The sequence below is a fragment of the Fistularia commersonii genome, chromosome 6, assembly GCF_037954325.1.
Source record: "Fistularia commersonii isolate RoL2024-O1a breed Wild chromosome 6, RoL_Fcom_v1.0, whole genome shotgun sequence".
NCBI classification, from domain to species: Eukaryota; Metazoa; Chordata; class Actinopteri; order Syngnathiformes; family Fistulariidae; genus Fistularia; species Fistularia commersonii.
Genome location: NC_141289.1, coordinates 14,109,663 through 14,135,744, shown reverse-complemented (window position 1 = coordinate 14,135,744; position 26,082 = coordinate 14,109,663). Strand labels below are relative to the sequence as shown.

Here is a 26,082-nt window from a genome sequence, read left to right as displayed (position 1 = left end):
TGAGCAATAATCAGCAACAAAGGCACATAGTTGAATCGCCTCAAGAAGCTGCCTGATACCTTGTTTCAAAATACAGCATGATTACAAAAAATCGCAAACCTACTTAAGGAAGTCTTACAAATAAGTGGTTATTAATCAGCTCTAAAATCAACATGTACTTGTAAAGTTTCAAAATTTCCACCCACCCATTCATCTTCCACTCCTTATCTTGAGTTGAGTCTTGGGGGCAGCAGCCTTTATGCCTGAACATGGTGTTTATGGACAATCCGTAACAAGCACAGAAGTCCTATAACAAAACATTGCTTGGGTTCAGATCGCAGGAACCCTTCCTCCCAATCACGCCCTTCCAATTCAAAATTTTCACTATGAAAAAGGTGTATTAGTGAAGGCACACTTTTTGCTGAAAGATTTCCTTGGAATATTACATTTTTAAAACTAGTTTTGAATTGAAAGTGTTTGACATTAGATTCACTTAACTTGTTCAGTTACTTCAGCTTTGCCTCAGTAGCAAGATCTGTTTCTTTGTAATGGCCCTCATTAAAACCTCAAATGTTTTCTTTAGCTGACAACTATGTTAGTCCCACCCATGATTAAATTAAATAAATTTACTAGATTCAGCTCTGCGTGTTGGGTATTCTGGGAGCAGACACAGGCAACCAAAGATTAATTTCCTGGATTTGAGTTGTATGTTCATTCACAACTCGCCCTGTCAGGCAATGAAGTTGCAGAAACTGGTTGTATTCACTGTACTAGTACATCAACTGAGATTATTACATCCATCTCTACAGCAAATATTAAAGAATCAAGAATAATTACCAAAAAATGTTACAAACATTATGCAGTATGATTCAATTTTTCAGTGCTGAACTTTAAATTTAGGTTTCATTTCACATTCACACTTTATATTCATGGCGTGTTACACTCTGAAAATGAAGATTGAGATTGTTTAAAAATGATATACAATTGTTCAGGAGCCATGGCAAAGTTTTCTTATTCATTACTGTCGTTGCTTTGCTTCTTTGTAAATGTATTCTTTTGCATCAATAACAAAGCTTAGTCGATCTTAAGCTGGACGACAAGATCATTTACTTCTCCTATAAAGACTGTTTTTAATTTCAGGCATCATCACTTCTTTGTACGTTCCAGGGAATTTTTCATATTCGCACCAGAGCACTAATACCAGAGTAATACAGTTGATTATCCCACTTTGTAAGATCTATTACCAGAATGGTAAACCAAATTGTGGCATTGTAAATGTATATATATATATATATATATATATATATATATATATATATATATATATATATATATATATACAATGTTTTTTTTCTAATGTAACATTTTCCAGGATAGGAGTTATGCTTAAAGATGTTTAAGGGCCATTTTTTGAGTCCCACTGAGCTTAGTGTCACCTAAGCACGTAATTGGCTCCTGTAATTCCCGCTGGTGTCAAGAGTAAAAACCTTACTTCAGTCCATGTTTGTGTGTAGATAAGGAATCTAAAATTTTGGGCCCTGGTATGGCTTTTGGCCAGATAATTGATGTTGCCTTGATTTGAATCAGAATCACACATAACTTCACACTGCCAGACCTGCGAAATAATTTGCCCATGCTCACTTCAATGTCTAAACTCAGCGAGGAACATATGAGTGAAATAAAGGTCATCAAAACTCTTCTGTAGTCGTACGAAATTCTATAGGTGGGGGGGATGCATGCATGAAGTAAAGTCAATGAAAATCTGTGGCGGCACATCTCTCTTCATCTATTTATATATTCTTTTGAAAATCATGTACCGCTCCTCTTTCCCTTTCATGGTTTGGTATAGCCTAGAAGTATAGCAGCCCTCCTGTTTCCCTCCTTCAATTGCTCTATGCCATCGGTATAACAATAGATAACCATCCAGTCCTACAAGCATTAACAGAACACATGGTTTTGTGCGAAATCCCCTGCAGTGTTTAATGAAAAGCACTGTAGAGAATCACTGTAAAAGTCAGATGCTAGTATTTGTTACCTGTTTGTTCCTTCAGGGCTCTGACACAGTGTCTGTAAAATATGACTGCCACCGTTTCTGCCCCATTGGCTACGAGGAACATTTTCCTGCAGTCTGACAATTAGTTTGCTCGCCTCTTCCCTCGGTAAAGTGTGATTCTTCCCTACAGCTGTTTGTCATGACCGCATGAAGTATTGCAAGACACCACTCTGAAATGCATCACACCGTGACTTTGTCAGTTCAGAAAATATGAGCGTGTGTGCAGGTTTACGTATTGGCCGGCACAACAGCAGAACATTGCAACACTTTTGAACCAACCCTGCCAACCTTGTTTCGAACAAAGACAGCTTCTTCCAAATCAGGTCGTATCATTTGCATAGAAATTGGTTCTAGATCAGGAGATGGGGCCTCTTCTTCTCCTCTTTTCCTGCCAATCGCACACACACACACTCACACACATATACACTTACAAATAAACATATAGTCTCCGCCTTTAAGCACCAATCACTTCAGGACTACGAGCGGTCCTCAAAGAAGTCGGGGGGGAAAAAAGGATGGTAAATAGATTAAGTAGATACTTCGCATTTACTAAAATGATGAGACAGAAAGTCACATGCAGAAATACTCTGTACAATACAGAAATACTCTGTACAATATTCTCTTAATATTTCTGCACCATTGGTCCTTTAAACCTCATTCCCAGATGTTTCATATCCATATTCTGATTATATAAAGGAGATCAGCAACCTTTAAAAGCAGACTGATATGTTTTTCAACCCTGATTAAAATGAGTCAAGGATATTCATTAACATTAAATACTTAAACCTGTTTTCTCATCGTCAGGACAACTTTTGTTACCCAAGATCATTTAATGGTCTGCTTCACAACCAGACAACATATGTTTTATTACTCCCTCCTCTTATCTCACATTTCAGACTGTCCTTTTAAAGGACAAAGGTAAAAAGCAGATGAGGCGACTGCATCGTTTGGATTTTTGTACACTACTTAAAAAGTCCAACAAGCTGCTCTGTGGTGAAGGTGTCACGGATAAAAGATAACAGAAAAAAATGCAATGCAGAGTCTTGAGCTGAACACTAAATGATATGAATATGGCCTCTGAATGCCACGAGTCCACTAAGACTGTTCTAGCTCAAAAGTACCTTTGTGCTTCTTTCTGTCAATTATTGTTATGTTTTTGTCTCCTGGATATATGATGAATATCTTTGCTGATCAACCACTGTAAGGTTAAATTAGCCCACACTTCAATCTAAAACTTTATGTTACCATCTACTTCAACACTCGCCTCTACAAATTATAGTCTTACAGATACTTTGCTGCTTTTGTGGTTCAATTCCCCAGAGCTGAATGCATTTTACTAGTGGTACAATATATTATTCACAATTACATGGCTAATCATTTAGTGCATCCTAACAGTGCTGAGATGCATAATCTCATCAATACTGACCATATATTAGACAGCCATGGAAACATTTCTAATACAGATACCCACTGTTTGTTGGAGATGTGTCGGGCTTTATTTATGGCTATAAGGAGTAATAGGTTCTGATGAAGGTCAACATCAAAAAAATGTGACAATTATATGAAAAATTAGCTGTAAAAATATATATATATTATACCTCTACATTTTATGTCAAAATGTTTTAATTCCTTGTCCTCAGTTAAATAGAAGAAAATGTGGATTTATTTAAGGTCACATTGACATTGTGCTTTTATGGCAACAACATTTAAATTCCTTATCAGTTAATTAGAAGAAAATGTGGATTTATTTTGGGCCACTGGGTTTTCATGTCTGTCTAAGTCACATGAATGATTTGAGTGGACTTTTAAAATCCTGGTGTAAAACATCCGCTTGGACTTAAGGATGCATTAATTAGATTTTGTGAGTCAAAGTTAAAGGTCACTTTAAACTCACAAAACATGCAAACACTTATCCAGTCATTATTTCTTTCAAAGTCATCCCTTTAAAAGTCTGGATGGACATGGATGTAAACTGTTTAATATTGGAAAATAAGCAGAATGCTGTTTCCGTTGTTTTTATAGCTTTTTTGGTTATAAATTGAATTTCACCAGTGTGACTGGTTGGGGAATTTGGCACAAATGTCACATCGGTCAGGACAGATACGACAGCATTCCCATATAACTGTACTTAATAACGCTTCTTCCTGGAAAGTGAAAGGGAGTTTGGAGGAAAACTGATAAATGTCACGGGTTGATAGTTGATCTGCGGCCTGAGGAGCAGTGGAATGGCCAAATCAAGCAGAGAGAAGCATTCCGTCGTCATGACGGTCATCTGAAGTGACAGCTCCTGCATCGGGCATCATGAGTCGATGCAAGACTGCCTGATCCTGGTGTCTTAACCTAAAGAGCACCTCTCAGTCACATCTGCCATATCAGCATGTGAGGGCTTCTCTACAGCAGCTCGGCCATGTCAGTGTTGAAACGAAGGCTGCAAGATAACAAATTTCTGCTTCCTTTGTGAATGTCATATGTGTGATTTCGAATGTCAGTACGACATTTTTCTGCTGGCATCTCTGAAAAAACTCATCATCTTTACTGTGTGATGTATGTCCAAGGGGTAGAAATTGTCCCAGTGTCAGAGAATCCTGACAAATGTCTCACACAGAGGCAAATCAGCCAGCTCAAGCAACTTTATGGAACATTATCTGCCAAGGACAGTTTGTTTTTGCAGTAAGCTGGTGATGTATATCATTTCACAGCCGGTGTCTCATATGGGTGTATCCGCTGTCGCCAGGCAATGTGGGAGCTGAATCTGATCCGGTCTAGAGGTGATAATAGGCAATAAAAAATGTTTGCAAGACAGAAAAAAAAAAAGACAAGCTCAAACAACAGCCTCCCATCATGAATAACGACACTTTCATTCAAATATATACAGAAAGTGACATGAAGCATAGTAACCTCCAGTTATAAAACATGAAATCCCCATCTTTGTGAATTGTCTCTGTTTTAAAAACAAAGCAGTAATATTTCGAAATAGCCTCCCAGCTGTCTCGGTGATTCATTGCTAAGTTTCCACCCATCATTCAATCTATTAAATCAGTAGCTAAATATATACATACATATATGTGTATATATACATATATGTGTATGTATGTGTAGATATATATATAAATATATATACATATGTGTGTGTGTGTGCCTGTATATATAAGTATATACATATATATATATATATATTGACAGAGAGAGTAATTCGTTGATTATTCTTCTTATCCAGCACTGAGGGTCGCAATGCAGCATGAAACAATCCCAGCAATTTGCAATTTGACTGTTTTATGCCCTGCAGAACTACACTTCAGAAAGTTCCCAGCAAAAAAAAAAAAAATCACATTTTTTATTTTACAAAACCAGTAGCGTGGCAAAATGTTAAATACGATAAACTACACATACCGCACACACACAAGCTGTTTAAAGGGCAGGAATGAAAAAAAATTGAAAGACCATTAATGGCACACTGTCGAGTAACAGGGTGAAGGAGTTAACTTTCCAGATAATATTTATAAGTAAAATGTAATATAAAAGTTAATGATGGCAGCCCATTTCGTTCAAAAATGTTAAAAAAGAATGGAAATTTAGTAATTACCAACTTTACTATCAAGATAATTCCATTGATCCAGTCTTATATTCTTTAACTTGTATTATGAGTTTTATGAGTCAATTTCCGAGAAGATTCTATAAAAAACAAGAACTAATCTTACAATGTTTAATAACTTACCCAAATATCATGAAAGTACAAGAAGTTATGTGAAAACTACCGGGTACCTGATTATAATCAAGAATAAATTACCTTAAATGGATAAAGTTAAATGACAATGAATAATTTAATAACTGACAATCAGCTAAGCATATCTAAAAATCAATAAGAAATCAGCAGAGTGGCAAAAAAGAATATGCTCTCAAACGATGCTTGCAATAAATGCATACTAACGATGAACGCTTGGCAAAATATTACCAGCATGTGTTGTATTTTCTTAGAAAAAAAAAAGGATCACATCAAAAGAGTAACAGAGGGAATTAGGGGTGCGACACCCGTATCTTGGGATATTGTCCATAAAGCACACTATCATATTTTAGGTCATACTGGAAACACGAGGCAGTCACTTCTGCCGAGTTGTTTTAAAAACACACAGGGACCCCCCACTCCTTTGGCCACAGTCCGCCCATGGAGCTCTGGGCCTCACATGGACACCCGTGGAGACCCTGCAGTGTTGGGGCTGCTTAACAGGAAGCACAATGCAGCTGAATTGAGCCAAAATGGGTGCTATCCAACACTTAGAAACATCATCCCCTACTCCTCTGCAAATAAGCCAGAATCTTAATGCGACTGACATTATGGTTGTAGGCACAACGGCCCTGGGAGGGGACAGCTGAGTGTGTGCCCGTGTCCCCCAGGCACAGTGTTCAACGTTTGTCTCGGTGACCTAGAACTTCCCCCTGACAAAAGTGCTACCTCATTTCAATGCTAATGTGCTGTTATGGATATTTTCAAAGCTTTGCTGCTATTTATTATGAATCAGCTTACCTGAGAGGCACCGGTTAATCCTGTAGATCCCTGCAGAGCTGCTGTGCACTGAGAGGTCATGCAGATAGTGTTTAAATAGACTCTGCTTCTCTTATTATTCTAAGGGGACACCCAGGCTGTGTACAACCCACAGTTCTCCTGTTTTTTCCCTTTTTCTTACACATCCACGAAGCAGCTACAATGTAACACACAGGTACATCACAGGTAGAACAAAGATGCTTATTTTCCTTACCAAGACCTGCTCTGACAGTTTTTGTTAAAATTTCTTACAAATATCACTTTGAATTCCTCAAAGCCCCTTGAACATTTTTTGGAGTGAAGTTAAATGGTATATTCACACAAAAAAGCACAGCGTAAATGAGTATTAAACAATTGCATGACCCCCCAGCTCTTGACTTTCACTTCTGCATTTACATGCCAACAGCCGATGCAGTTCCAGACCAGAAACAGATCACAACCAACTGAATCAATTACCTAAATTACATACTCGGACGGCGCCAAAAGTAAGTGGGCCAAAAGTCCTCCTCCACAGAGGTCATGGTGACCGTCACATTTCACAACCCCTTCATCTTATCTGTCAAGTTTAAAAATGACCTCTGGATGTTTTTCAGAGGTTCGTTAACGATGACATTGCCAGACAGTCTGTCTCTATCGGCATCGGTTTGTCCCTCTCTTCATGGGATTTATCAAAAAAAAAGGCTGTGGTGTTTTCCTGCCAGGGTTAGGATAAGTCACAGAAGAACTTTTTATATTGTTGTGGAGAGCGGAAGGTCATTGGAGGATAACAGGCTGTCAGGACAGACTCCATAACAGGCTTTGTAAGTCGAGTCTGATTGGAATTCTCTTCAAACAATTCTCACCCTTGAGAAAACCATTCAGCTACAAAACATTGATTTTAATATCCTGATATTTGATCCCAGTCTTTGTAGTTATTTTTGATTGTGCCTAACTCACCCAGAAGTGAAATGACATTCATAAAAACGCTTGCAAAGGTATATCTTGCGCAACAAGTTATGGTTCTTTCACATTAAATTTAGTATCACAACAACCATTAGAAAAAAGACATGTACTTAAAAGGATATACACCAAGGGATAATACTGAAGGGATTTAACTGGAGAGTTCCCTCCCCTTCTGTGTAGGCCAAAGACTGGACACTGACAAATGAGAACACGGAGCATGTATAGAAAAGATGAAATGTTATCTCCATGTAGTCATGTGCAGTGCATGTAACAAACACAGCCTTTCCCACCTGTTTCCATGAGGAGTCAAAGAACAAAAGGTTAGAGTGACAGATCGTCTCCTGCTGTTGCCACACAGCAACAAATCTGTGCTCGGTGGACAATACAACAAGGAACAAATGTTTATGTGAATAGATTCTATTGTAGCCTTGTTTTTATTCCTATATTTCATTGTTCATTTATATACCCACATTTCAAATTGCTGTATTTTTACAAAAGTATAAAAGAAGAATGACAATTATAATATTGACGATAAAGAGCATTGATATTTTTAACTCGTGCTAATATCATTTTGAAACACTTTTGTGATAAAAATGATAAAGCCGCAAAATCAATGATAACTATTAATTTTGATTAAATTGCAACCGAGCTGTCCAACTGTGTGTAATCTTTTCCTATAGGTTACAGTGTCCTATTTACAGAATTCTTCTCATCAGGAAATGATCCCCCCTCATGGAGGAGATGATCACTGATGCATGACCTTTTAGAGGGATTAATATATCTCCCCCTTCTGCTTTCAAAGTACATGGGGAGTGGAAACACAAACTAAAAAAAAAATAGTATTCACACTATGAACCGTAGATCTGCCATGTGTTTGTTGACATCTTTGATGACTTCATGGTCAGAAGAAAAAAAAAACACTCTTTCTGGCCCTCCATGTCTGCAAATGGCAAAGGGTGATGCTGAGGTGAAGGCCGCCTGTGAGAAACAGAAAGAGCCTCTCTGTTTCCATCTTTCATCCCGGACATGTGAAGACTTCCCCCTCCTGCCTCCTCCCCCTCATTTCTGGCCTGACATGCTTTTTATCAGATGGCGGATCATGTCCGGAGAGCCCAGTCACTTTTAATCACACTCCTGTTGTAGTGTTTTCAGCAGCCCCCGGTCTAAATGCGCAAAAGCCGGAGAATGCAGGAGAGGTGAGTTGAATACCAACCGGCCTAGAGTTTACGATTGCACACAGGAGCATGTTATTTTGGATCTCTGCAGATAAAGTTGCTGCAGGGAAGTTCAAAGCAAGGTGGGCGATACCATAAAAATAAGACTCAGACTGTTGACTTGCTTTTATCCTGAGATGCTTTTCTTATTTGCCTTCTTTCCCACCAGGTGGCGCAGCCAGTCGGACTAATTTCAACCCTCGGGAAGTTTGCCTTACTTGCAATTCACGTCGAGGGTTAATACTGGAAAGCAGTAGGAGTATTGCCGGGTTGGCTTGGAAAATCATGAAATCAGATGGCCAATATTAAAAATATATTTTTGCTTTCTTGTACAAAAAAATAATAATATTACCAACCCCGAATTTTGAAGGAGATGGAGGCTTATTCGATAAATAATAAAGGGGAAGAATAATCGTAAATTCCTTTTTCACAAACCCCGCTTTAAACGAGATTTGAGCCCGAAAAGAGCCCCTTACCGTGGCATCTGCTTTATGTTCGTCTCATTGTAACTCTCCCTCCTCTTGTGCACGGCTCGAAGAATCGGGTAGCTGTCGGGCGACACGCTGCTCGCCCGCGGCTGCGGAGCATCGCGGTGTCCGCGCTCGACGCGCTGCTCTTTGCGTGCAGCAACACTGACACCCTGCGTTCAGAGGTAAAACTGTAACGGATTTTTCAAATTAACTCCCACATTCAGAAGACTGGACTACTGGTATTGAAACGTTAAATGAAGGAGAATCAGGTATAAATGGGGTAAGATTTTTTTTTTTTTTTGTATATTTTGTTATTTGGAGTACAAAATATCAAATTATACTTTCTTTTTTTCGTTTCAACTTTTCCCTTCAGGGGTCGCAACAGCGAATCAACCCTCTCTATCAAACCGTATTCTCTGTATCCTCCCTGCTCACAACAGCTAACTTCATATCCGCTCTCTCTACATCCATAAATCTTGTCTTTGGTCACTAGACCTCTTGGAGCCTGACAGCTCCAATTCCAGCATCCGTCTACCAATATATTTACTATTCCTCCTCTGGTTTCTCTAACCTTCTTTCCAAAACATCTAACATCTGCTGTCCCTCTGACAGACTCATTCCTGATCCTATCCATCCTCATCACTGCCAAAGAGAACCTCAACATTTTCCTCTCTGCGACCTCCAGCTCTGCCTCCTGTCTTTTTGTAATTGTAACTGCTTTTTAGGCCATACAGCATCACTGATCTCACCACTGTCTTGCACACCTTTCCTTTCATAGCCTTATATTGCACAGCATCCCGGACACTATTCTCCATTTATCCCAACCTGCTTGAATGCGTTTCTTTACCTCTTTATATCAAATTATATTTCGACTGAGATGGTTGGGTCATGTACAGAGGAGGGATAGTGAATATAAGTGATAGACGGATGCTGGAATTGGAGCTGCCAGGCAGGAGGTCTAGAGGAAGAGCAAAGAGAAGATTTATGGATGTAGTGAGAGAGGATATGAAGGTAGTTGGTGTGAGAGAGGAGGATACAGAGAATAGGGTTAGATAGAGAAAGTGGATCGCTGTGACGACCCCTGAAGGGAGAAGCCAAAAGGAGAAGAAGATATTTTACATGGAGATTTTATTTGTATATTTATGGAATTATTTTCGTCTCAGCCTAAACAAAAATTGGACTGTAATGACTCAGGACTGATTCGAGCACAACACATATCAGATTAAGAATGTAAAAAAGAACATTTCTACTCTCCTCCTCTACACAAAGAGCCATGTTGTCACATTGTTTTCTGCCTTTGGCACCCCCAGGTGAGACTCTAAAAACATCACCAGTCTCTTTTTGATCTTTGCAAGTTGTCACTCTGCAACCATAGAGTAGGTTTGAGCATTGAGAAGAAAAAGTGCAGATTATTCTTTTATACAACCAGCGAACATGATTTTCCTGACATAATGACTTTCCAAAGCACCCACATTACTGTCACATATTCCTCCCAATGCCTTTAATTACACTTGATAACAGACTCATTAAAGATCCTTTCCCAACATCTAGGTCAACACTTGAAAATCAAGCTAATCTTCTTTTATTGACTCAAAGGATGACCCCCTCCCTCAAGCCAGACCATGATACAGTCTGGTTACAGTTATTGACTAAAGTGATATCCTATCTTGCTATGATTCTTACTCGACACTGTGGACACAGTTCAGTTGGTTACATCACTAACTACCAATGACTTACCCATCATTGTGCTTTGCACTATGTTATTTGTTGGACTTCCTTACAATTATAAAGTTTCCATCAGCTGTTGTCATGTAATTAAAGTTTTGGAGTAAATTAAACTAGATAGATAGATAGATAGATAGATAGATAGATAGATAGATAGATAGATAGATAGATAGATAGATAGATAGATAGATAGATAGATAGATAGATAGATAGATAGAGTCGGTAGGGGGCGCTACTTGTTTTTTTGCCTTCTTGTCAAGCCAGACGAGAAAGAGCCGAAGTGCCACCTGTGTAGTGTGCGCATGCGCAAATCCTGTCAAAACCCTGTTTGATACAGTAACATGGTTGAATAAAAGGTTTGTATGCCAAGACATTTGCGATTTATCTATTTGGACGTCACACGTTTGACTTTTTTTTTAATTTAGAACAGTCGTAATTTCCATTCGCACCAAGTAATAGTATTTCATTTTGGCTCGGATTTTAGTTATCAAGTTCTTGACATGGAAAATAGATATTAGTGTTACTTTGCTGCAAGACTTGAGTTGAACGTTGACTACTGTAACCTACTCCTCTCCTGCAGGAACCCTGGTGGGCAGCCAGATGGAGGCAAAGTGTGAGCAGGTCCATGCTGGTGATGATGATGAGGAGGATGCAGGATTCAAAGAGGTTATGCTGTGGTCCATCCAGGAGGCTCTGGAGAGGCAGACCCTGCAGATCGGAGCCTCAGCATGCGGGGCCACAGCAGTTGTTGATGTGCTGAAGGCCCTTGGAGTTGATGTGGCCCCTGAGGAAGCTGACCGCTGTGTCAAGACCCGTTTAAGGAGGAATGATTCCCCGCTACCAGACTACCTGCTGTCCAGGAGTGAGGCTGGTAAACGTCCTGACATTTCCAAAAGAAATGCGTATCCAAAAGCTGTTCGTCAAGATATGTATTTTTTTGATCTTGCAAACTGGGGAGACAGTTGGTTCGGGGATAGAGTAATCAGAAATTAGGATGAAATTTTCCTCATTAAATTTTAGGTGACTGTTATTCTGTGTGTATGTAGTGAATCCACAATCGTGTCAACTTTGCAATGGAATTTTAAAGTATTAAAAATAGACATGATCAAATCACAAAAAATGTATGATGTATCAAGGTATTTTTTGATATTGACTCATCCTTTATATATTGGTTTATAATGGTTTATGTCAGGAGCATTTTGATTATAAGAAACATAACATCATGAAGGAGCTGTCATGATACCATGTAAATTTTAAGGTGTTGGAATTTACATGTGATTGTACAGTATTGTTATGACACTGAAGATTATGACCAGCAATGCCATACATATCTGTTCTCATTACTAAAATTACATAATAGCATAAATTACATAATAGCATAAATTACATAATAGCATAAATTACATAATGTTTTTCTTACAAAGCCATGATTATGACAAAATAAATCAATAAAACAAGGACACATCAGGGGAGACTTAATATCCTCAGCTTAACCAAATGTATGTGAACAATACTATACAGTTTCACTTCTAAAACCTTCTGAAAATGCCCTATAGTTATAAAAAAAAAACGTCGCAAAGTGGACTCTTTATAAATACACATCTTAACTATGCTCCACAGGCAGTTATTATCACAGTCTCACAGATGCTTGCAGGGACATATCACTGCTGAATGAGGCTCCATCACCTCTCCTTAATGCTGTTCTCAGCGTGACAGTACCCAGACCAATTCAGAAGTCATACAGACAAAGAGTCTCTCACAGGAGACTGTAATTGCCATTTTCAGCTCCATTACTCCATTTTTACATTGACATTTCAGGAATGGGGTCCAAACTGTCATTCCGCTCAGAATGGAAAAGAAACGTCCTGTTCTTCTTTGCAGTTGAGCGTAACGAGCCCACCATAATTTTGCTATTTCTACAACTGCCTGTGTTTCTTTTCAGGTGCCACTCACATTCAGCTTATGGCTGGAGCAGAGGAGGCCAGCAAGGGGAAGGTAATGGGCCGCTTCTTCCATCTTCATCCACGGCGACATGTCAACTTAGTCCCCTGGCTGGCAAGCTGGATTCAGAAAGGTGCAGTGCCCATAGCAACAATGAACATGCAGCTCGCCGTTGCTGAGGGCGAGGAGGTCCCCGACGCTTGGCACCATCAGTTCATATTTGGAGTTGCACCTAATGCTGTTTTCATGACAAATCCACTAGATTTGGGTGGGTAAACTAATGGAAACCTGAAATGTTGTTATCTTTCAAAAGTTTAGCGTTACTTTTGGTGTTTAATCTCTGTTCTAGTGCTTGAGGAGGAATTGCACCAGCGACTCTGCAGTGAATCCATTCTGCTGATTCGTCGCGAAGATGTGCTGCAGAGGTTAACGCCAGACTGCATCCCGTTCAGCTTTCCAGAGTACCAGTCTGACCCACAGTGGAGGGAACTTGATGTTGAAGGTAAATTGGCAAATGCTATGATTAAATCTGAAAAATGTTCCCTAAAATACAACAAAATATATATTATTTAAATTTTGGAGAGCATATGTGGTTAATAAGAGGTGTATAAACCTCCATCCATTTATCTTTATTTATGTAACTCTTTTGTTAAATATGTATTTATTGACGCTACTAAAGCCTCTTATTTACTTGTACCGTAATTGTATGTAGATCATGGCATGCATTTATTATTATTCCTTTTAATTATTTCAAACAACATTTGACCATGGAGATTTGGCTCAAAGAACAGGAAAATCTTGAAAAAGAAAGAACCATTTGGGTTGTAACATTGTCTATCACTTTGTTTGGAAACACATTTTTTTTCTGTTTCTCTTAGGTCAAGTGAAACGGATGGTCCTGGAAGAGGAGCAAGTTGGCACCAAGTTAACTCACATCACAATCCCCGCAGCGTACAGTTCAGGCGTCACCCTCTTTGCCCTGAGACACTCCGAGTTAGGCCGAGAGCTCTGCAATGCTGCTGAACTTCCTCTGTTGTGACAAGCAGCAGTCCAAAGCACATTGTTTTCGAAAAGTCAATGATCTGCGAATGTCGGACTGAGTACGCCATTAATTCTCGACGACTGTTCCCCCGGCTGAAGTGATCCTTTCTGAAAGAGATACAGCCAAATAAATGTCTAATTTCTTTTTACTGCTTTTTATGCTGCAGTTTAAAGCATATAAACCAAAGTACTTCCCATTTAGTTGTCACAATGTACCAAATGAAATTTTATCTTATTACATTTTTTATGCACCATTATTTGAATGTTCGTCAGAGGGGCTTTTGAATAATTATATTTGTGTTCATCTCAAAAAAGCGACAGTACAATAAATGAAAACGCTAAGAATTAGAGGAGATATTATACAATTATTCGTTTTATTGTTTATATAAAGGAGTTTACCTCTGTTTTATTCTTATTTCATGAAACTGATGTGTAAGTTTTAAAAGGAAGGTTGATTCGCTGAAGGGAAAAGCTAAAAGGAAAAGAAGAAGATGTGTATGTTTTAAAAACAATTCACAGTCGGTCTTTTCTCACACACAGCACATAATTAACTTATTAAACTATGAAGTATAATATATTATATTTTATAGTACATTATACTATAAAGACCAAGCAATAATTCAATATCGAAGAGTTTGTTTTCGCGAATTTTAAACACATGAAATTGAATCACAACAAAATCATAGTTGTAATATCTAAAACTGTACAGTATTGTGATGTTTGTGTACAAATTAGTATCTAATTTACTAAATTTAGAAATGGTTCAGTCTTATTGTCTTCCTAAACTGCATCCCAGTGTATGAACCTGTCAAACAACTCCCATGAATAAAACTACGTTATGAAAAGTCTTAACTCCAAATGACATTTTTAACATTTATCTCACCAGAATATGTTTTGAAAGTTGAGCTTTTATTCTGTCCCGGTTGTTCTTAGACCCAGGTTTTAAACAACCACTGTAACTTTGATGAAAGCCTGTCACATTTAGATCAAAATAAAAAGCAAATCCTGTTCATCTCTGTCCAGCCACCCTCCCAGAAGAATAGATAGATTATAGGAAAAATTGATTTTTCTAAAAGCCCTAAATACCATGATAACTTTTATTGTTAGTGTTTCAGGACTGTTGTGCCTTAATTGCAGGGCTGATCATCAGCAGACAAGATAAATTTCCTCAGATTAGATTCACTATTAGTTTCAACTGAATAGATTTTTATGGTGATAAAAATGCATAATCTAGATATATATCCATTGTCAACATGCGCTTAAGCAGCCCTCTTGCAGACCGGCCTGCAAAAAACCAAATGTCATTCATTTACCCAAATATGATATTCATTACTTAGGTGATACTGTATCATCCATTCAAGAAAGAACACACCTTAACCTTTCATGAAGCTGACTACTAGATAATAGTCAGCTCCAATAATTTATGATAGTTGAAAATGATTAGATCCTTTTTGTATGTCAATGAAATGTCTAAGATGTGGTGCGTAAAATTACTTTTTGCTGAACAGCGTTTAAAGAACTACATTTCCCATGATGCATCTATCTGTTACGTCCAAAGGAAGTCGAGAAAATAAAACTCAAACACATGTCAAAAAAAATAACCTTGACAGAGAATCTAAGTAAGTTGCAAGAGTGTGTGTTGAAAAGACAAAGATGAAAAATGTGTGTGTTTGAAAGCTCTTGAGCGCCTTCAGTGTTCTTCTCGTAGCGTATTTTGGCGCCTTTTCGCTGACGCTGTTGGTGCGTCGCATCCACGTGGTGTGTGACAGTTTTCCACGACTGGTGTTCTGTGTTTGTGAGTCTCACGGCTGCGGGCTGAAGGGACACGTCTGACTCCGGGAACCGTCTATTTCTTGCCTTTCTCCTTAATCGATTTAAAAGCAGGTGAGTGATCACATTTCGTTTCATGTTCATGCACCGCGTCATTTCAAGATTGAATGACGGAACACTCGTTATTACCAGTCAAACTTTACGCTAACTCGAATAGCAAAATGTGGGTATAATAAGATATTGATATAAATATTTCTTGGGATGTAGACAACCCACTCCGCCGTTTTAACCGTATGTATGCACAGTGTAATTGTGGGCATTAACAATATATTAAATAATATGTTTGGTGTTTTTTTTTTTTACAGGTTCATGGTATGATGTGGGGTGCTGACTTGTTCAGAAGAGTCACGTTTTTTTTATTTACTTTAATTTTTTGCAGTGATACATACATTCAAATATCTCTATTTATATATACATACAAATATATGGGAGGTCATCTTCTCTTTGAATTATTGACAGTATTTTCCGGCTCATGTGTTTGACGTACCGACATGTGAGTAATAAGAAGTGAGTGATTTCAATTAGGGGCCGAAATGAACAGTGGCTTCTTTGTACGATAACTTGAGTTTAATTCACATCAGCGGGAAGGCAGCAGATCCATATTTAGGCCTTTACTTTGTTTCTCTGGTTATTTGGGGTGAAATCTTGACACAAGTTTGTTTGTAAAAGTATCATGGCTTATTACATATAAAGGCTCAGAGGGGGGAAATTTTTTCATGCCCTATTTGTATTTGTCATAAATAGTTTTCACTTTGAAAGTTGCATGTAAATGTTTTCCTTGTATAAATAAATATTCATGAATGGAAGAACCAGTTGTGCTAAAGTGGCTGACTGGTGAAGTATTGTATTGAAAATACCTGGTTGCCGATATACATTGTTGGACCAAAAAAATATCAATTTCAAATTGAAAATTCCAAGTTTGTGTGGACTTTGTGGACTAGCTGACTCTTTTGATTGTAATGGATTTTGGTTAGTTGAGCTAAAAATCAGCAGCTCTTGTCAATATTGAAACATTTTGGAATTTTAGGGTCTGATATTCTATTTGACAGGATTTTATTTTGGTAATATGATATTAGTCTTTCAGGTCCTCAATTAAGTATTAACCAACATATTGACTGGCTGCTTTCACCAGTTGATTTAGATATTGACAGCAGAGTTCATTTGTGTCTTATTAAGTTTTTTGATCATTTAAATCCAAAAAATGTTTCCAAAAACTCCAAAATGTTTCTCCCTGATATTCTCAAAAACTGTCTCCTCTGGTCTTAGCTTCTATTAAAATAAATAAAGATATCAGCAGTAATTGAAAAGCCAATCACTTAAGCATCATTTCATTTGCAGTACAAGTATGTAACAAGTACAAATGATGAAGTAAATAGCTGCCGAACAGAACATGTGTTTGCTACACAAACATAAAGGGATTCTGTCACCGGTTTCAATACATAACACAGAATGCCCGCTTTACTTCTATCAGCCCGATAATGGCTGTGTTTCTCAATGCAAATGAGCTTGTGTTGCCGCTAATTCAGCTTTGCAAGGCAAACAAGCTGTTTCATTGTTGACTTGTCAAGATTCTCATCTTCAGAAAAGGTCAGCACTTCCTCACATCTTTACAAACTCCTTTCAGTCCAGGCCAATTTTTTCATGCGATTAAGCAGCGGACTTTATGATCACTTAGATACGGATGAGAGGTGTAAAAACAGCCACGAACGTGTGAAAGGTCTCAGTCTAATCAGACATGCTGGGATCTTTTATTTTTCTGAATCCCAGGTGCCATGGCAGAACGGGTGCTGATCATCGGTGGCGGTGGGAGGGAACATGCTCTGGCCTGGAAGCTGGCCCAGTCGCCACTCATCCAGCAGGTCCTGGTTGCCCCGGGAAATGCTGGAACGATGAACTGTGGCAAGATCGTCAACTCAGGTTAATATGGACCCTACAGCTACGTATAAATATACTGTATCTATATCCTTAATGAAAGATGTTGTCAATACATTTATACTCTTTAAATATTTTTTAAAGGCACTATCCACATCAGTGAAATTTTCATAGTAAATTGTCAGAGTATGAGGACAAAATGTGCTTGAAACTTCGCAAACTTTGAACCCAATACTCCTGTTTCAATTCACGACCTCTACCTAGCCTGTCAAAGTCTCTTTTGAGCAATGCATTGAACCCCTAACTGCTCCTCAGGTGCTGCTAAGTGGCTGTCTGCTGCTGAGTTCGTCCATGCCGGGTTAAATGCCGTCAGTCAAATTCAGGATTCAAAGTGTTTATTGTAATACGCAGTCTAGGAATGCATTTCCTTGTACAATGAAATTCCTATTTTGCTGTCAGCATTGAAGCCAGCAATCAATAATAAGCAAATTGGTGCAGTGAGATCTAAACAGTGCAATGAAATGGAAACAATATTAACAGGGTGTACAAGTCGAAAGGTAGTGGAGTGCAAAGGAAATGTATACCGTTTTGTTCATAGGATGTGCAAATTGAGAAAGTGCGGATGGACATCTTAGTGCTGATTGACATGCTATGTTTATAACTGGATGAGACTAAATCTTTCCTCTCTCTACTTTGATAATGCAACCAAGGTGTTAAAATTGAAAGAATTGCAATTTTTTTGTTGAACAAACCCCCTACTCATTAGTTCCAGAATATCACATTTCATCTGACACTTTCAAGCTGTGTGTGTGTGTGTGTGTGTGTGTGTGTGTGTGTGTGTGTGTGTGTGTGTGTGTGTGTGTGTGTGTGTGTGTGTGTGTGTGTGTGTGTGTGTGTGTGTGTGTGTGTGTGTGTGTGTGTGTGTGTGTGTGGGGGGGGGGGGGGGGGGGGGGGGGGATGTTAGATGAGCTCATAATCTTATATCATGATTTCAAATAATTTTACCTTCTCGATAAAGAGTGTCCTCGGCTTAAAAAAAGTCCTCAGAGTTTTCTGATTTTTATTTGATTCTTTACCATCCAGCTCTTCATGAAACTTCCTCTGGTATTTCTCTGTGCAGAGGTATCTGTGAGTAACCACTCCATCTTGGCTCAGTTCTGTAAGGATCATAATGTGGGGCTGGTTGTTGTTGGACCAGAGGTTCCACTGGCCGCAGGTACATTTATCTATGGCTTTGGCTTTTGTGTTTTTTTTTGTTGTTTTTTTTTTCTGCTTCAAGTCTACGTTTCATCTGAAACTGATGTCTACTCCAGGTATCGTAGATGACCTTGTTGCAGCAGGAGTGCCATGTTTTGGTCCCTCTGCCAAAGCGGCTCAGTTGGAAGCCAGCAAGAGCTTTTCCAAGGCTTTCATGGAGCGCCATGGCATCCCCACTGCACGTTATGGTTCCTTCACTGATGCCCAGGAGGCTTGTAACTACATCCGCACGTGAGTACAAGGGCGTCTCTGTTTGTTTGTTTTTTTCATGTGTTGTGTGTGTGCGTGTGCATGTGTTAACTGCCTGAAATGTGTTGATTTGAAATGTTAGTTGAGAGGAAATTTCTTTGTTGGTAGTTTCCATCTTTGGCATGACAACAGCTGTGGGTGTGGCTCTCATTCCCTTTCCCAAACAAAAAACATTTTACAAAAAGTGCTAGTTGTTTCAGTGGTATGGGTTGTGTTCTTGGTTAAATATGTGAAGTTCACCTTTGCTCTCATGCTCTTTAGGGCCGACTTTCCAGCACTGGTGGTGAAGGCCAGTGGTCTGGCAGCAGGAAAGGGAGTCATTGTGGCCAAGGACCAGGACGAGGCCTGTCAGGCTGTGATGGACATCATGAAGGTACAAACATATATAAAGAGTAACAGAGCAGGTGATAAGATAGACTTTACTGATCCTGCAGCAGGGAAAATCAATTCAATCACAGCAGCGTTACAGACGGAGAGAATGCACATAAGAGATGTTGGCACAAAAGACTATTTACAGGATATACAAAATACAAATACATTATAGAAAAAGAAAAATAGAAAGTGTAAAAAGAAATGCTCTGATGTTGTAGTGCAATATGGTTCATCTCTTTATAATGTGAGTTCTTTGATTTTTTTTTTTTTTTTTTCCCTTTGTTTTTTTTCTTTGTTGAAATATGGGGATGACCTTATTAAAGGGCATCAATTTGGCCTCTGTCCTACAATCTTTTCATGTCTTTAGCTTTATTGATGTTTCAATCTGTTTATCTGTTGTTTTTGTTTTTTTTTTTCTTCATTGCCATCGGCCTTTTCTCAGGACTGTTTTCTCAAGCTGAAAGATACAATTATCTGCTGAATTGCAGGACAGAGCTTTTGGGGCGGCAGGAGATACTGTGGTGGTGGAAGAACTTCTAGAGGGAGAGGAGGTTTCTGTGAGTGGAATTTTTCCTGCGCACACATTCTCCTTCGATACAGATGTATTGATCAGCAGAGCATTAATACGTCTGTTGTCCTTGTTAGTGCCTCTGCTTCAGTGACGGTTCCTCAGTGTCTCCGATGCCGCCGGCACAGGATCACAAGCGGTTGCAGGATGGAGATTTGGGGCCCAACACTGGCGGTATGGGGGCTTACTGCCCTACCCCTCAGGTACCAGGGCTGGTGCCCTTGAAATGAGAAGCTTTGTAACGACAAATATCTTTTTACAATCATTTTCAAGGGTTTAACCATAAAAGAACATCTTTCCATCAGGTGAGTCAAGAAATGCTGCTACAAATCAGGGAGACAGTCCTTCAGAAGACTGTGGATGGGATGAAGGAGGAGGGAACTCCATATGTGGGTAGGTTTTATTTTCATGTTTCCCAGATCTGTCCAGAACAGTTCTGTTTTCGTAGTCAACAGGTTTAATGTATATTTTAACCCTTTTTTTTTTTAAATTCTGGTTGTATGTCAGGTGTTCTATATGCTGGCTTGATGTTGACCAAGCAGGGAGTCAAAGTACTGGAGTTCAACTGTCGCTTTGGAGACCCTGAGTGTCAGGTGTGTTTTCCTGACTGCGGTCTGTCTTCAGATGTCCATTTACTTTTCTTGATTCATTACTTGATGTTTCTGTTTCAGGTAATTCTGCCGCTCCTGAAGAGTGACTTGTACGAAGTCCTCTTGAATACCATGAATGGCAAACTGGCCTCTAATGCCCCCGTGTGGCATCAAGACAGCTCTGCAGTTACAGTTGTGATGGCCAGTGAGGGTTACCCAGGCTCATACAAGAAGGGTGTCCAGATCACAGGTACGACCCAGCCAGTTCCAACATTTGCAGCTGCCAAATAGAGAAACTAATTCTATTTTGTGTTATCGACACCAGTCCGGTTGGAGTTGTACTGTTCGATATTGTGACATTTAACATATCAATACCCTGCTGTCACAAGATCATCTTGCCAGACCTGGCAGGTAAGGCAAGGGATTGTAATGTTGTTGAATGTGTGGATACACCAGTACTTTTCTTGAGGTCTGGAGTTATATTTTTCAAGCCGTATATTGAACATGTGCACATAAAGTCTGAATATTCTGCCTGAATGATGCTCAAGGGAAATCAAAAGCTCCCCTGACCTTTCACAGGTTTGTCTCAGGTGGAGGACATGGGGCTACAAGTTTTCCATGCAGGCACAGCCATGAAAGATGGAGCCATGGTCTCCAGTGGTGGGAGAGTCCTGGCTGTCACTGCGGTAAAGTCATCCCTGAAGGCTAGCCTGGAGGCAGCCAATCAAGGTGTGGCAGCCATAGGCTTCCCAGGCGCCGTGTTTCGACGTGATATCGGCCACCGGGCCATCGCTCACCTGAGCCACCCCAGGTGTGTGTGAATGTTGCTAATGGAGCACACACAAAACTAAACTTTGATCACAGTCACTACTGTAAGTTTTTGAAACAGTTTCAAAATAAAGCTTTGTTTGGATCCACCTGCGTCCTCATATTTCTTTTAATCATTTTCTAAATTTGAATAAGTTTGCATTTATCGATTTGTCTAATCCCAGAATTGTTGAAGCTGATTTTAATGTTTTAAACCCCCTTCTTAAGATTTGTGGGTACACAGAGACAATAACTAAGCGTTTGACTGTGTCTGACAGAGGTTTGACCTATAAAGACAGCGGAGTGGACATCGCTGCTGGTAACAAGCTGGTGGACATGATCAAACCTCTCGCCAAGTCAACATCCCGCTCTGGTAACTTTATTTTTGTATGCCAAAACCCTGGGACTTAAATAACCTCCTCCAGTATATCTAATACTGACTCGCATAAAACAATGACTAATATGTTGAAATGTCCTTACAGCACATTTAACTTTTCAGGCTAAGGAATCAGTTTGCAGTTTAACATGTCACCTTTATACCAGTTCTCTCACCAGCAAATGCCCATTTTATTAGTTAAATGCAGTCTATAATTGGCGTCTTTGTCAGTATGATGATTCATGATGAGACTAATGGATGAGGCCGTGAGTGACTTGAAATAAAATGCTCCGATTAGGGTGTAACGCTGAGCTGGGAGGCTTTGCTGGGCTGTTTGACCTGAAGGCCGCTGGCTTTGTTGACCCTATCCTCGTTTCTGGGACAGATGGAGTCGGGACCAAACTCAAGGTGGGGTTTCAGTTATTTCATAACCACAAAATGGACCAATATTTTTCCAAGGTTCAAAGAAGGTGCTGGAATGGACAAGAATCAAACAAGATTTCTATGTGAATGATTCACCTTTGCTTTTAAAACCGTGCTGACCAAGCACCTGAAAAATAAATGTGTATTAAGTTAAAAACTTTGCAGGACATTTAACTTGACAGGTGAAAAATTACTCGGCTCTTTGTGGATGTTCTCTTTAGTCTAACCACCCATGAACACTTTGTAGTCTTGCTGTAATTCACACGTTAAAAGTTATTTGAAAATGGGAACATTTTAGTGTTTGAATGTACTGCTGTCATACAATTGCTGTATTTCAAACGTTCTATCCTTTTTCTTGCTAACGTTAGATCTGTAAGGATATCAATATGACTGTTTTTATGTTGCAGATTGCTCAGGCGTGTGGGCAGCACGGCAGCCTGGGTCAAGACCTGGTGGCCATGTGTGTGAATGATGTGCTAGCTCAGGGAGCAGAGCCACTCTACTTCCTTGACTACTTCTCCTGCGGCAGCCTTGATGTGGACGTGGCTGCCTCTGTGATCGAAGGCATTGCAAAAGCATGCAAGATGGCTGGCTGTGCTCTGCTGGGTGGGATAAGACTTGTTCATATTGGGATACCATTGAATTTCACTGCGTTTTATTTCCAGTGGCTTAATTGTCCTGTCTATATCCAGGTGGGGAGACGGCAGAGATGCCAGGTGTCTACCCACCAGGGGAGTACGACCTAGCCGGATTCTGTGTCGGGGCAGTGGAGCGGGGGGCCCTGTTGCCCAGGCTCGGGGACATCGCCGAGGGAGACACACTGATCGGACTAGCGTCATCTGGAGTCCACAGCAATGGCTTCAGCTTGGTTCGCAAAGTCCTTGAGCGAGCAAACCTCAGCTACAGCTCCCCGGCCCCCTTTGGGAAACCAGGACAGAATGTTGGTAAGTCTGAGTCAGGCATTTTGAATTTCAAAATACGTGAGGATCTTTTGATAGTTGTAGTTCAATATCAAGTTACATTAAGGCTTTCATTTGTAAATAGTTTCAATTAACCTGCAAATTTTCAGTATGGTTTTTGAGATGACTAACTGTCAATATTCTTGTAATCAAAATGTTTTAAGTTTTTTTATTATTCATATTCTCACCATTAGATGGCCTGTGCATTGAAAATCTGCTCAGCCCTTCTGTAAAGTTTGAAACCATTTCTCACTCAGTTCTTGATTTGTGACTTAACCGTGCCCTCAGGTGAGGTTTTGCTGACGCCAACAAAGATTTACAGCCGTCTGCTCCTGCCAGTCCTGCAAAGCGGCGCTGTCAAAGCTTACGCTCACATCACCGGGGGTGGTCTTCTGGAAAACATCCCTCGGGTGCTGCCTCAGGAGCTAGCAGTTGATTTAGGTGGGATACTGAACGTTTCTAACAACCACAATAAATTGTACATGTCAGCAAGACATTCCTTGAAAAGGAAGGATTTTGTTCGGATACATTTGCTTTGTAGGAAAGAAATCACCAATGTTGTTATTTGACCTTTGCTCTCATTTTTTAACATCAGATGCATCTCGCTGGCACATACCCCCGGTGTTTTCTTGGCTCCAGAAGAAGGGTGAGCTCAGTGAGGAAGAGATGGCCCGCACCTTTAACTGTGGCCTGGGGGCAGTCCTGGTGGTTGCACCTTTGGATGCTCAAAGGGTCCTGCGGCAGATACAAGCCCATGAAGAGGCCTGGATAGTGGGCTCAGTAGCTCACAGGCAGCCGGGTGAGACACAGGGACCGATAACTAACAACGTCCCCTAAAAGCTCCCAATTAAGACCGTACATCTGGCTGTTCTGTGCAGGTGCAGAGGCCGTGGTTATCCGAAACCTGAAAGACAGCCTTCTGAATGCTCGTCCTGCCTCCAGTGCCGAGTTAGGAATTGAGAGTTGTTGCAATGGTAACGGTGGCATACCACAAAAGAGAACCAGAGTAGGCGTTCTGATCTCTGGCACAGGTGTGTTCCAATTTGGTTAAAATTTGAAATTGGAATAGGTAATGGAGTTGAAGAAATCACTGCTCTGCTGTGTCGCAAATAAGTCTTAAATTTCTTAAGTTGTATTGTATTAAGAATACTATTATTTCTCTTTCTGCATTATGCTTTGCCTTAAAAAGAAAAGATTTATTTCTTTTTTGGATAATCCTTTCCCGTCCCAGGCACCAACCTGCAGGCCCTGATAGAGCAGGCAAAGCAACCTTCCAGCTGTTCAGAGATTGTGGTCGTCATCTCCAACAAACCTGGTGTGCAGGGGCTCAAGAGAGCATCGATGGCTGGCATTCAGACACGGGTACAAAAATAAACCCAGCAAAACTCGACACTACAGAGAAAGTGGTAGAGGCGTAACACTGTATTCCCAAACCAGGTGGTGGACCACAAACTGTTTGGGAGCCGAGCTGAGTTTGACGCCACCATTGACCGCGTCTTAGAGGAGTTCGGGGTTGAGTTGGTGTGTCTGGCTGGATTCATGAGGATCCTCACAGGGACTTTTGTCAAGAAATGGAACAGTACGTTGGTTACAGACATTCACATAATAAATGACCCTCTGAATGATAAAACATGATTTTAACTCTTTCTCGCCTCAGGTAAGTTGCTGAACATCCACCCATCACTGCTGCCTTCATTCAAGGGAGTGAACGCTCAGAAGCAGGCCCTTCAGGCTGGAGTGCGTGTCAGTGGCTGCACTGTCCACTTTGTCGCAGTACGTCTGACATCTTTTTTTTTTTCCTCCTTTTTTATGCTCTCGGTTATGTGTGTGCCCCATACGTTATTTGCATAAAGAGCTGGACAGGCCTTTATGCATAATTGAGTATATGCAAATGAAGCCACAGGGCAGCTTAATGTTTCTGTTTATAGGAAGAAGTGGATGCAGGAGCCATCATTGTGCAGGAGGCTGTGCCTGTGCTCAGCAGTGACACAGAGGAAACACTGGCTGACAGAATTCGTGAAGCCGAGCACAAAGCATTTCCAGTCGCCATGGAGCTGGTAGCAAGTGGCGGCATAAGGCTTGGCGAGGATGGACGCATTGTCTGGAGGGCAAATTGACAGTAAAAACAGAAGGGTCGCAACTCTTGGCTTCCATTTTATCAACATAATTCTTTGTCTTTCCTAGTAGTTTAATGAGATTCAGTACCTTTTTTTTTGCTACATCCAGTTGCCTCGACTGGATTTCCTAGATGCATCAAGTTTTTGAACATGAATGAAATAGCTCCTCTTTGAAGTGTCTGGTCCACCACTGTAGCAAGAGAAGGTCTGTGCTTGCTTGCTGTTACTGATTCTTGACTTATGAGTTATACTTGTACCTTAACTATTTGTACCTTTTTATTTAGTGATATTTTAGTCACTAAACAAGGAAAAATGCACTATGGTACAATGTTGCATGACAAGTTTCCATCAGTTTAATTAGCTACATTGTGTTTTTTTACCTTGCTTAAATAATAAAACCATAATTTTTCTTTTTTTTTGCTTTGGTAATATATTTGTTAGTAACAAAAAAGTTGCACACATCAAGGCTCTTTAATTCTTAGTCACGTGATGTCTAATGTTTGGGGCTGGACAGTGATGGGAAGAAAAAGTAACATTCGGAAACTTGTTTTTAAAGATAATGAATACATTTGATCATATCACTGATCGGACCCTTAATGGTTACTGGTCTGATGAGGTTCCTGTTAGCTTCTTACCAATTTTTTTTTTATTGTGATTCAGCTGAGCAAATATAGGAGTAGCGTTTGCTATTATTGGTATATTCGTGGTAAATATAACATCTTAATTTACAGAGATTTTTTTTACAAAATTAAGGACA

General features: G+C 39.8%; 2 protein-coding genes across 3 annotated transcripts; both read left to right on the top strand.

The window, feature by feature from the left end:
* The first annotated feature begins 9,317 nt into the window (after positions 1–9,317).
* On the top strand, positions 9,318–14,753 carry LOC147233468 (uncharacterized). 2 transcript variants are annotated; one of them, XM_086147504.1, is made up of 5 exons: positions 9,318–9,478; positions 11,504–11,794; positions 12,866–13,132; positions 13,214–13,366; positions 13,743–14,753. In XM_086147504.1, the coding sequence occupies exons 2-5, from the start codon at positions 11,524–11,526 to the stop codon at positions 13,901–13,903; spliced, it is 852 nt and encodes a 283-aa protein (XP_086003630.1). In that variant the 5' UTR covers positions 9,318–9,478; positions 11,504–11,523; the 3' UTR covers positions 13,904–14,753. The 2 variants fall into 2 exon arrangements, with proteins under 2 accessions (XP_086003630.1, XP_086003629.1); XM_086147503.1 differs by lacking the exon at positions 9,318–9,478 and adding an exon at positions 11,210–11,279.
* Positions 14,754–15,554: 801 nt separating this feature from the next.
* gart (phosphoribosylglycinamide formyltransferase) lies at positions 15,555–25,735 on the top strand. Its single transcript, XM_086148306.1, has 22 exons — positions 15,555–15,789; positions 17,503–17,652; positions 18,728–18,823; positions 18,921–19,095; positions 19,375–19,486; positions 19,974–20,042; positions 20,131–20,256; positions 20,359–20,446; positions 20,561–20,646; positions 20,725–20,893; positions 21,223–21,454; positions 21,729–21,823; positions 22,125–22,234; positions 22,657–22,855; positions 22,942–23,193; positions 23,497–23,649; positions 23,804–24,007; positions 24,087–24,239; positions 24,440–24,570; positions 24,646–24,787; positions 24,866–24,981; positions 25,137–25,735. The coding sequence occupies exons 2-22, from the start codon at positions 17,508–17,510 to the stop codon at positions 25,323–25,325; spliced, it is 3,042 nt and encodes a 1,013-aa protein (XP_086004432.1). The 5' UTR covers positions 15,555–15,789; positions 17,503–17,507; the 3' UTR covers positions 25,326–25,735.
* Positions 25,736–26,082: the final 347 nt, after the last annotated feature.

Bases quoted from the DNA above. Each gene is read 5' to 3' on its own strand.
- LOC147233468 (XM_086147504.1), top strand. From the start codon at position 11,524: ATGGAGGCAAAGTGTGAGCAGGTCCATGCTGGTGATGATGATGAGGAG. The intron at 11,795-12,865 runs GTAAACGTCCTG...GTTTCTTTTCAG, and splicing joins GCTGTCCAGGAGTGAGGCTG to GTGCCACTCACATTCAGCTT. The intron at 13,133-13,213 runs GTGGGTAAACTA...TCTCTGTTCTAG, and splicing joins GACAAATCCACTAGATTTGG to TGCTTGAGGAGGAATTGCAC.
- gart (XM_086148306.1), top strand. From the start codon at position 17,508: ATGGCAGAACGGGTGCTGATCATCGGTGGCGGTGGGAGGGAACATGCT. The intron at 21,455-21,728 runs GTGTGTGTGAAT...TGTGTCTGACAG, and splicing joins GCTCACCTGAGCCACCCCAG to AGGTTTGACCTATAAAGACA. The intron at 21,824-22,124 runs GTAACTTTATTT...TGCTCCGATTAG, and splicing joins CAAGTCAACATCCCGCTCTG to GGTGTAACGCTGAGCTGGGA.